Source organism: Crinia signifera, chromosome 6 (assembly GCF_055691185.1).
Source record: "Crinia signifera chromosome 6, ASM5569118v1, whole genome shotgun sequence".
NCBI lineage: Eukaryota > Metazoa > Chordata > Amphibia > Anura > Myobatrachidae > Crinia > Crinia signifera.
In genome coordinates this window covers 211390266-211402492 of record NC_139222.1, presented here as the reverse complement: position 1 = coordinate 211402492, position 12227 = coordinate 211390266, and the positions used below count along the sequence as shown (strand labels likewise).

Genomic DNA, 12227 nt, shown 5'->3' with positions numbered 1-12227 from the left:
CTAATATTTTACCTATCCATAGAGAACCCCTACTCACTAATATTTTACCTATCCACAGAAACCCCTACTCACTAATATTTTACCTATCCATAGAGAACCCCTACTCACTAATATTTTACCTATCCACAGAAACCCCTGCTCGCTAATATTTTACCTATCCACAGAAACCCCTACTCACTATTATTTTATCTATCCCAAAAACAATTTGCTCACATATATTTTTACTATCTCAAGAAAACGTTTGCTCACTAATATTGTACCTATCCACTGAGAAGAAATCTACTTCACATCTACTCTATAATATTTTACCTATTCACAAAGAACTCCCTACTCAATAAACTTCTCCCTTGCCAATGAGAACTACTGCCCAATAAAGTTTTCTTGTACTAGTCCAATGTTGGCTTTAGCTTATCGCACATAACGATAAAACAACAACAAAAAGAAAAAAAAAAAAAAACACGAACAGAAAAAGTGAGCTAATTAAATCAACTGGCAAACATCATACAAAAGATACAGATATACACTCTGGGAAATCTAGTAACGAGTATTGCATTGGGGGGGGGGGGGGGGTAATGACAAACAAATCTTTTAGGTAGTTAAAAGTATCGTTTAATTTGTTAAATAAATAAGTCTATTTTACTGCTGAAATAATGTAAAAACAACTTTAAATGAAATTAGAAAAAAATGACGTCAAAGACAATAATTGCGAGTGTATACACAGTGTGTGTATATTGTCTGTACTGAGTGTGGGTACTGCACGTTGTGTATACAGTTTGTGTAGCACATATTTGGTTTGTGTAACTACAGCATTTCTTCTAAGCAGTCGTTTGTACTGTTCTCGGTCAGGATTTCTGTAGATTTATTTTTAGTCTGAGAGATCTTGTTAATTATTACGAATTATGACACAATTATGTGTAATATCAATACACAAAAATATATTTAAATAACGGGGCAGTTCTAACTCTGTGTAGCCTTGAACGTTGCTTTCTTCCATCGACTTTTATTCTTGTCATTTGCAATATTGTAAGCATCATAAATATACTGTTGGTCTCATTTGTGCCTATGATATTGTTAGATAAATATTTTGTTTTATTTAATTACATGTTTACTCGATTACAGAGATTAATTCGCCTTCCTATGATTCCTTTAATAATTATACTGTATGAATTCCTCTTAAGCGATTTTTATCAGATTTTTGGTTTGTTTGTTCTAAAATAAAAGTTTATTGCTGAGTACCTGGGAATTATATCATTATATTGCCGCAGTAGTGGTGCGAGCTACCTATTTATTATCGTTCTGTGCGGTCGTTTAACAACAGACAATCGGGAAAATACTGGTCGTTATCACAAGGTGGTAACCGGCGACCCCGATGCGGCAGCGATGCGTGTTCTGCTGATCCCGCACTGCAACACGCAACTCGGGAGGGGGGAATTCCGGACTAGCATGATCCTGCTGCTCTCTGCTTGCATGGTATATCCAAGTATGTGAATGTATATAAAATGTAGCATAATTAAATAATATCACAGCAAACTGTGATTGCATAATACAGATAACTTTTATTACTTGAAATTGCTGAAATGTTTCACTTATAAATGGTTGCAATGTAAAGGAGAACCTGCGTGAAATAAATAGTGCACCCGAACTTCATACTGTAGTCCCATGATTTATTTGTTTCATTAACTCCCGTAGGACCGAACGGTGTAAATAACACACAGTGTTGTAGATAAGGGATCCCCCGTCCCCTGATAAGCCAGGCTCGCATTAGAAAGGTATCTGAGCTGAGGTGGCCTCGTTATTTGCCGAAGATAGGTGTAATTAGCAGCAATCAGTGGTCAAACATTGCTACCTATTCTCTGCAGGGTTACTATGCAACGCTTACTAATGCTGCTCAGTGCCACCTCTCTCCTCTCCCCCTCTAATAACTCTGATTCGGGGAGAGAGTGATGGCTCGGGGTTTCTGATGCTTTGCTGCCCCCTCTGGGTGCAATGTAGAATTACAACTACAACTCTCAGATTATAAGCGTGCAAATGTGTTTCTAGTATGTTACATTGCACTCATAAAATATTATCATTGTAAATGATTTGTTAGAATCTATAGAATCTATCACTCACTGACGATCATTACTTGCGGAGTAATATGGATTACTGTGTGTAATGTAGCATCTCTCTCACCATTTCTATAGGCTCAGCAGCAGAACCCTATGTGACTATGTATGCTGTGACATCATATCATATATAATGCACTGTAAGGTATTATTGCTCTAAGCAGCTATAGGTATTTCAGGTATAGGCAGAGGGGCACAGCAGCGAAGAGGGGGAGCTGAGGGGCACAGGGGCATAAGTGTGTATACCTTATACACTATAGCATGGCATGCAGACACCCACATCAGTATACACGTTGGCTGCATATTTGGCCCCACACAATTGCAAAGTTCGGCACTGTATATATACATGAGATGAGTGTGACATCCAGCACTAATAGCTGCGTGCATGCCTATAATTACAGTGGTGTAAAGGTGGTGTCTGGCCATACACAGGCTGCAGGGCATGCTCCTGCTACAGCGCTGCAGCTGTACATCATACTCTGCGCTGCTACCGGTCATGCTGACCGCGCTGCTGCAGATAATAACTTGTGCAATGTGATAATAGCCCGGTGAGTGCCCTGCAGCAGATGATAACATAACATGTGAGTGCGCTCTGTAATGTGACCACTGCGCTGCAGCTCACTTCTCACTCTCTCTCTCTGCGCTTCTTCTTTCTTCTGTTCTGGAACAGGACAAGACTCCGCCCACTGTGAGGGCAGCGGCCTGCTGGGGATTGGCCGAGACGAGTCGGAGCGTGGCTATTTATTGAGTGTTATAGAGCGGAGCGGGGAGAGTCTGGCGACTGGCAGTACTGTGCAGGAGATTGGTGTTACGGATCCTGGGAGACGCTGCTGCCATATGCTGCGCACTGTAGCGGGCACAGGACACTGCTAGCGGCGCCACCCCCTGTACACACACACCACACTACCCCATACACCGCAGAGAGCTTCTCCTGGCCGCCCCCTGCCCATTTCGCGCATGAATCTCCTGGACCCCTTCATGAAGATGACAGACGAGCAGGAGAAGTGCCTGTCCGGGGCCCCCAGCCCCTCCATGTCCGAGGACTCTGCGGGCTCCCCCTGCCCCTCCGGTTCGGGCTCGGACACGGAGAACACCAGACCGATGGAGAACACCTTCCCCAAGGGGGACCCGGACATGAAGAAGGAGACGGAGGACGAGAAGTTCCCGGTGTGCATCCGAGAGGCGGTCAGCCAGGTGCTGAAGGGATATGACTGGACGCTGGTGCCCATGCCCGTGCGGGTGAACGGCTCCAGCAAGAGCAAGCCGCACGTCAAGCGCCCGATGAACGCGTTCATGGTGTGGGCGCAGGCGGCGCGGAGGAAGCTGGCGGACCAGTACCCGCACCTGCACAACGCCGAGCTCAGCAAGACCCTGGGCAAGCTCTGGAGGTAAGTGCTGCCACTGGGGCTCCCACTGCTCTGCTGCTGCTGCTGCTATTATTATTATTAGTGCTACCATGTTGTGTGCCCGGCTGGCAGCCTGTGCTGTAGGTGACAGATGACTTGTGCGCTTTGTGTTGAGCGCTCTCAGGGGTTGCAGAATGTAGTGCCAGCTGCTATGTGCAGTGCTGCCAGCACCAGGTATATGGGCACTAGGTTACCACCTGTGGGTGATAGTGGCTCTTTGCAGATTTCTAAATGTTCCTGATGCCCCTGTTGGGCACCTGTGCTGCTATTATGCCACTATTATTATACAGTATGCCACACTGGTTCTTTGTCTTTTTTATCTTTTTTTTAATTCTCTTATTATACTGGGCTATTGCTGTGCTCAGAGGTTTTTGCAGAGTGCTTTGGGCATCACTAGCTGTTGGTTAGATGTATTTATGCAGTCCTTGGGTAAAACAACTAGGCGCTCGGTTTAATATGATTATTCTAGTGGTAAGTGTAGTTAGGTGTGAATGGTTATATGTAACGCATGAGCTGCCTTGTGGCAGTGTGCTGTGTAATCCCTTGTGGAGCAGCTTGCTGTATCTGGGGCTGCAGGGCAGCTCAGGTGGGGGGTACTGTACAGCCTGAGGTCCCACATCAAAGGGTATATTCTATCTTTATCTGATCAATGAGAAGGCTTCATGTCATGCATGTTAGACCCATGCCCATTGACTCTGCCCCTCCAGCAAAAAGGCAAGACTGGCCCGTACGTTTGCATTAACTCCTTTAGTGACCGTTCATATCCACCAGTATAGAACACATTTACCAAACTAATTTGCAGCTTCTATGGTTTATGTGAAGTCTCACTGATTTCATGTGTAGTTTACGTAGATCTGAATTATAAGCAGTGGTTCATCTGTACATGTTATATCTGTGTGTGGCACAGCATGTGTGATTTAAAGACGAGCATCACGGTTTTTAACCTTTTCCGCGCTCTTTAATATGTACTGTACATGCTGTTGATGCAAGAAGGCTGACTTTTTTGTTCTTATTTTTAGGCTTCTGAATGAGAGCGAAAAGCGCCCTTTTGTGGAGGAAGCTGAGAGACTGAGAATTCAGCACAAGAAAGATCACCCAGATTACAAGTACCAGCCACGCCGGAGAAAGTCTGTCAAGAACGGCCAGTCTGAGCAAGAGGATGGCTCTGAGCAGACACACATCTCACCAAATGCGATCTTCAAAGCTCTGCAGGCTGACTCCCCACACTCTGCCTCCAGTATGAGTGAAGTCCACTCCCCAGGGGAACACTCAGGTAATGAGTTTACTCATTTACTTCTCATTTTTCTTTGCAAAATCTAAACTGCTACTGCTGTCAGTTTAATCTACTTCTAATCTACTAGCCAACCTCTGTAATGGTAACATGATGCAGAGGTATTGTTTTGCAAAGCATTTCAAAGCCAAAGTCAGTGCTTTATCTTACAACTGGCTGAAATACATTTAGCTCAGTTCTTAGTCTTCAATATGTATTTTCTTTGTACAATCAGCAGCTGCAAACTGATTGCAAAACCGTGATTGATGCATTGACATTATTTCTCTTGCCTATGCTGTATAAGGATGTGTATGCTGTATGCAGGACAGTGGTATAAGGATGTGTATATTGTAACCATGGCATACAACCTTCCTAGTACTGTATATAGGACAGTGGTATAAGGATGTGTATGCTGTATCTACGCCATACACCCTTCCTAGTACTGTATATAGGACAGTGGTATAAGGATGTGTATGCTGTATCCATGCCATACAACCTTCCTAGTACTGTATATAGGACAGTGGTATAAGGATGTGTATGCTGTATCCATGCCATACAACCTTCCTAGTACTGTATATAGGACAGTGGTATAAGGATGTGTATGCTGTATCTACGCCATACACCCTTCCTAGTACTGTATATAGGACAGTGGTATAAGGATGTGTATGCTGTATCCATGCCATACACCCTTCCTAGCTGAGAGAACAGTGTATATAGGACAGTGGTATGAGGATTTAAGTGCTGTGAACATGAATTCTACCCGTCACATTAAATAGGACAGTTCGTTAGCCCTTTGAGTGCTAAGTGAATTGTCAAAATAGGTGGGAAAATTGAATTTATGTAACAAATGTGAGTGCTGCTGGCACTTTTACAGAAATGTTGGCACGCAAAGGGTTAATTATCCAATTGCGTTGTCTGGAATTTAATCATGGAACAATTGAAATGTCGAATGCCGTTTGTTAACATTGTTGGGTACATCAGTGTCCTTTTTTAGTCTGCCCTATTTTGAGTACATCAGTAGATTCAAGAAGACAGCTTCTGCCCAGCGTCTGTTACTGTAACCTGACTACAAGTCGGTAGTTAATAATTCTGAGCGTTATCAGTGTAGTTATATGGCACCTGCTAATAAGACTCTTGTGGGCTTTGGGGAGCTGAGATATAAAGTGTATAAAACGCTCTTATGGTGGAATTCTATTTAACCCTGTAGTCTCCATCTATTAGCTTGTATATTAAAAATTGTGATACACATGTAAAAATGTGCATACAATTGTAAAAATACCGAAGCATAGTTAAATATACTGGTTTCTACTATTGTAAAGCGCAACGGAATCTGCTGCGCTATATAAGAAACTGTAAATAAATAAATAAATATACTATGAGGCTTATGGTTTTTATGACTATATTAACATGCTATACATGAACTAATAACATTTCTGTTCTCTTTTGGTGTAGGTCAGTCCCAGGGTCCCCCAACTCCACCAACTACTCCTAAAACAGATGTGCAGCCAGGGAAGCCAGATCTGAAACGTGAAGGTCGCCCCCTACAGGAGAGTGGCCGCCAACCCCCTCACATTGATTTCCGTGATGTGGATATTGGAGAGCTAAGCAGTGAGGTGATCTCCAATATTGAGACCTTTGATGTCAATGAGTTTGACCAATACCTGCCACCAAACGGCCATCCAGGAGTCGCCTCCACGCAGGTTACTTACACAGGCAGTTACGGCATCGGCAATACAAACAGCGCTGCCCCAGGTGCTGGACACACTTGGATGCCCAAGCAACAACCGCAACAGCAGCCACAACAGCCCCAGCAACAGCACACATTGTCAACTCTAAACAGTGAGCAGAGCCAGTCCCAGCAGAGGACACACATCAAAACCGAACAGCTCAGCCCAAGTCATTACAGTGATCAGCAGCAGCAGCACTCTCCGCAGCAGCTCAATTACAGCTCCTTCAACCTGCAACACTACAGCTCTTCATATCCTACCATCACACGGCCACAGTACGACTACACTGAGCACCAGGGCTCTAATTCCTATTACAGTCATGCCACTGGCCAGAGCTCAAGTCTGTACTCAACATTCAGCTACATAAACCCAAGCCAGCGGCCCATGTACACTCCCATTGCAGACACAACGGGAGTCCCATCTATTCCTCAGACACACAGTCCACAGCACTGGGAGCAACCTGTCTACACACAGCTAACCAGGCCATAGAGAAACAACTATAGGCCAATGACTTTTTTAAAAGACTGTTCATAATCCACCACAAGTCAAGTAGTGCCCATAACATATGTAAGGCTGATCGCCCCCTGCTGGAAGCCAGCAAGACTGGGTACAACGCTTCTAAATAGTAAATTCTTGTCACCTGTCTACACAGATGAAGTAAGAGAAGATACTTTAGAGAACCAGCAACTTGATTCTTGAAGAGACTTTGTAATTATACATCCTCTGTGAGGACTAGTCTCAATCCGATATATTTTAGTATGTACTGTGTATGTTCTATTGCCTTTATATGGGAGTTTATACATTTATATTTTAGAAAAAGATACATTGTAAGATTTTTTTTCTCTACAACTGCTCACCTAGTCTTACATCTCTTCATGCAATTGAATAAGTATTTTTGTACAAAATAAAGTTTAGCCTTATACGATGTTTGTTTAAATATTGAGCAGTAAGTTTTTGGCCATAAACCAGCCAGACAGTGGGTTATAATTGGATTTACTGTGAGTTGCCTTTGAAGTAGGAATTGTATTTCAACATTTATACCCAAGTGCCAATAACTAAAAAATCTTGTCAAATATAATTCACACGTTGCCTCAAACAGTTTGTGCCAGCCCAGAAAAGTGCCCTCTGCAACTTTTAATGATCACCAGCAACAAACTGGTTGGTTTAAAAAAATTTGCCTTTTGCAGATTTTACAACAGATGTCACATTCTTAAATTATTTATTTTATAATAAAATAATATTTAAAAAAAATGCTACATTAAGACTCCCAAACTTTTTTAAAATGTCTTTTGTACAAAAAAAAGGTTTATATTAGCATGCTGCTGATTCCGTCTTTGGAAAATACGCTTTTTGTTAAATTATGGGTTTTTATTGTCTTCTTTCATATTTCTGGCTTTTGTGTTCCAAGCTCCTCTTTTTCTTTTTTTTTTTTCCTTTTTGTCTAATTGCAAATGATCTGATGCTCTAATCTGCATAAAAAAAATAGCAAAGCATTTATTAATTACATTATCCAATTGATTCCCTGAGCAATTTTTTTCCCCAGTTCTGTTAAGGTTTTAAGATCTGTTATAACACTAAAGATATTCTGTAATTATTCAAACATGGAAACAGCCATGTATTTTAAACTGTTATTCTCCAAACGATCTAGAAGAATTATGCAAAGTAAAATTAGTCTAGTGACAGCAGTGATAACTATGGACATAAAATGTAATTTGACTTTGGCAAATGAATTTTAACTTTTGCTAAAAAGAATAAAATGTTGTTTTTACAAAATGTAATTTTTATATGTAAATGCAATGTCATAGAGCACTCCACAAAGTATGTCTTCCTTACAAAAAGCAGGCCTTAAAAAGTTTCTTTAAATTATGTATACAACGCTGACTTTGGAAGTCATTTTTCATTGTTTTTTCTATTTTCTGTCTTTTTGTGAAACTTATCCTTTTGTGTACTATTTTGCAATAAATATAATACAATGTACTAAAGTGAATTGGTGAATACTTCCATTTGTAATTAAAACAAAATGGCTTGCTGCTTGTGCAATGCCGGTGGAGTAACCTGGAAAGTACTTGGGGCCTAATTCTTATTTGTAGCTAAACCAAATGGTTTGGATACAAATCTGATGGTGTGGGGTCTGTGCAGGCATTTGTGTGACGGATGCACCTGGCTCCATTTCTCAAAATGAGGGCATGTCGCTTACTTTTTGAAGGCGTGATGGGTCCAAGATAAACTGGCCAGTCTGCATTTATGCAGGCTGACTGGTGCCTAAATCTTAGCGACTCACAATCGATGGTGATCCAAGGCTGCTTCCTCAGATGCAGCACACAGAAAGCATATCCCAAGGGATCCCAATCTTTTTTGAATCATGGCACCCTAGAGTATCAGATTTTTTTTTTTCACGTCACCCCTAGGCCAAAAAAACATTAAGTAGATTGGGTATATATACGATTCTTAGGGTCAGTTATGTTTTAAAGGGACAGGATTTGCTTCTGCTTATACACATTTTCTGATTGGCAGCCACCAGCACTGGTTTTGTCTGTAAATAGTTGACCATAAATACTTTGAATTGGTCCAGGACCACCAACCGTGGCAACACTGCAAGTGTCCTGAGGCACCCCAGGATGCCACGGCACACAGTTTGGGAACCACTGGTCTATCTCATACAGACACCTCCTGCTATATTTGAGTTTTATTATACATAATTGCACAGTCAAGAGGAAGCGGATGTGCAACTCCATACAAACCTAAATTAGGCTCTTGCTGCGTACACACAAGGAAGGCAAACATTTTGTACGTTCAATATTCATGAACCAATGACATTACTGGAACAGCTGGCTACAAAGTTATGGCAGCAACATTTTATACACACTTTTTACTTTGTCACTGGTACATTGACTCCCTACATTCACAATATTTGTAACTACAAGTAAAGTCAAGTACATTTTAGCTTGTATCTGAGCACATGTAAGCTTCTAGGACAGAATATCTGAAGTATTTGACTGAAACTACAATATTTTACGAGGGATATCAGTTTCCTTAAACTGCATATATTAGAATACCACACCTTTCTTTAAAAAAAAGGCATGCTGGATAATGTAGTCCCATAAAAGCTGGACTATTTTTCTGCACATTAAACCTTTTCTAGTATTTATAAATACAAGTAGGGCCTGGCACATTGATCACATAACATAGATTGACATAAAACAGTGCCACCTAGCAGTAAATAATCACAAAGCACTGTAGAATGTTTGCATCACGCTACAAAGCAACATTTTACACAACATATAAGGTTATTTCTATAATAGATAAAACAAAGGAAGGATTACGGGACCTTTTCATTCAAGGAGAAAATAATTTTAATAGAAATGAGGCAGATGCAATGTCAACTGAGGTGTTAACTGCTTTCTTTACATACAATGATAAAAGGTTGGTATATGTGTGGCATAAGAGTAAGGCTCTGTCTTATTGTCCACATACGAATGCTATGTTTAGCATTGCCACTTGAATGGATATTTTATGACTTGTTGCAAGTGCCAGACAGGTTATGCACCTGGAAGTATCAACATATCTGCAGAATGCCATTACACTGAAAATATTGTTATGTTGGCAGAACAGTAATAGGCTGCCACACTTAATAATACTCTGTGCAGTGTCATTCCTCAGTTGGCCAGGAGAGGTCATGTGACACTTTTAACCCCATAAATGGCATTCTTTATGTAGCAGCAGAAGAATACTAAACCCTCACTATGAGGCACTTATGGTTACTCTATCCCAGCATATTATTTTCCAAAATGCTCTCACACACATTGTCCTAACCAGCAATGTGTTTCAGTGTCTGGGTCGGGAATTGTCACAGCAGGAGAGTAAAGGCATGTCAAGACTGTACACTTATATCCAGTTTGTAGAAGAGTTCTATATCTTCCACAGTAATCCCTTGTCACTTCTTATATTGTAAGCGAGACAGCGTAAGATGGGAAATGTTCTTCTCTGTATTACCTGGCTTAAGCACTGCAGGGCTGGATTCTTCTTACAAGTAAGTATTTACATTATACAATACATGACTGTGCTGTGTAAGATACTTTCCCACAAAGGACGCATCTTATTAGTGTTTCTGAAATGCAAACCACAAGGAACCCTAACAGTCAAGATTTAAGCAAATCCATATTTAGTACTTCATTCGAGGCTCCGATTAACCATGCCTCCCAACTTTTTTAATTTTCCGAAAAGGGGGTGAAGCCACGAGAGGGGTAGCCATGGCATTGGGTTAATGGGACATGGCATAGCGCCATAAATCCCCCCTAGTCTTGTTATTTTGGGGGGTGTACCCAGTGCTCTCAAAGTAGCTGGGCAGCCCCCGGCTCCCCTTCCCACACTGATGGATCTTTATTCAGGCATCATCAGCATCCCTGAAGGACAGTGTCCAATCAATGGGACTGTATCAGAACAGTTGGAAGGTATGATTTAACAATACAACATAACCCATATATCCCAAATGTCCTGCTTGTAGGGGACTTCCAATGCCCCATCCATAGTGTCCCATGTGGAGAAGGGAGGGTGGGGGGGCGGATAGCACACCACTGTTCTGAAAAGCAAAGCAGCAGGTAGACTGCTGCACACAATTGTGAACAGTACTGTAAAGGGAGATTCTTTGGGGGAAGCTTTTGCGCACCCACAGAATGATGAAAATGTGAGGGTGCTGCAAGCCCATGCCCCACGATCTTGAGACCACATCCCTTTTTCTGTCCAAAGGTGTGCATGGGGTCACAATTTCGAGATTATAGATGTTCGGAGGCCAAAGCCTTTATGGCTTCAATAAAACGGGATCCCCACCAGCACGCTACCAGCAACAGGAAAAGGATCCCATTAAAAAAGGTTTGTTACTGTATGTTAATTATCACTAAATTAAATATGCCGTTGGGAATGAGCATCATTGTTAAATGGAGATCTCAGTTTGATTTAAACATCCGTACGCAAGAATGCATAGTCCTGCTGGGGTGTCTTGAGTATTGAGATTAGGAGCCTGCTTAGCCAATCAAGTTAGTATACATTAATTTTTTCTCCAAGAGAGGAGTCACTGCAGGATTCTTAAGGGGCAGAGCCAATCACGCTGTCTCACCCCTTCCCCTACCGCATCACTGCAAAATGCCATGATTTGCAGGTCCATAAGAGGTGGCAGGGCTGTGATGCCAATTTCTGTCATTCAGCCATATCCCCTCTATAAGGAGCCACAATCCCTGGTATAATATCCTTATCCTGCTGCCTTCACTAGGACCAGGTGGGATGCAGGTGATTTGATCAATCTTACGTGAAATCAGGAGAGTGTCTGAAAAATCGGGTGCCTCCCGCAACTTGTGGTAGCGTATGCAAGTATGCCAAGTGATGTTGTAGAAATACTTTTTAGTAATAGTTTGTCAAATGTTTCTCACACCCTATCCTCATGAACCGTAACAGTGCTTGTTTTCCAGTGCGGCTACTTCAGGGGGTTCCTGTGACGGCCCTCAACGCTCAGTAAAAGTTTAGATTCAAGGATAGCCAAAGTTGAGCACAGATATCTTAAATAGTATCTTAGTTATTTTGATGAACAATCTGTGCTCAAGCATGGATAGCACTAAAACCTGGACTATAATGGGTTTATTTAATAAGATGGGAGCTCTATTGAAGATGTTGCTATGGGCAACCAATCAGATTCTATCTATTATCTAGTAGAAGGTGCTAAATAAAA

General features: G+C 41.7%; 1 protein-coding gene across 1 annotated transcript in view; it reads left to right on the top strand.

The window, feature by feature from the left end:
• SOX9 (SRY-box transcription factor 9) overlaps positions 1–8495 on the top strand; it is a 38325-nt gene extending 29830 nt beyond the window's left edge. The window contains exons 2-4 of the mRNA XM_083148771.1: positions 2776–3493; positions 4531–4784; positions 6234–8495. Of these exons, the coding sequence (XP_083004897.1) occupies positions 3063–3493; positions 4531–4784; positions 6234–6997 (1449 nt within the window). The 5' untranslated portion in view covers positions 2776–3062 and the 3' untranslated portion in view covers positions 6998–8495. The remainder of the gene's footprint in view (positions 1–2775; positions 3494–4530; positions 4785–6233) is intronic.
• The last annotated feature ends 3732 nt before the right edge of the window (positions 8496–12227 follow it).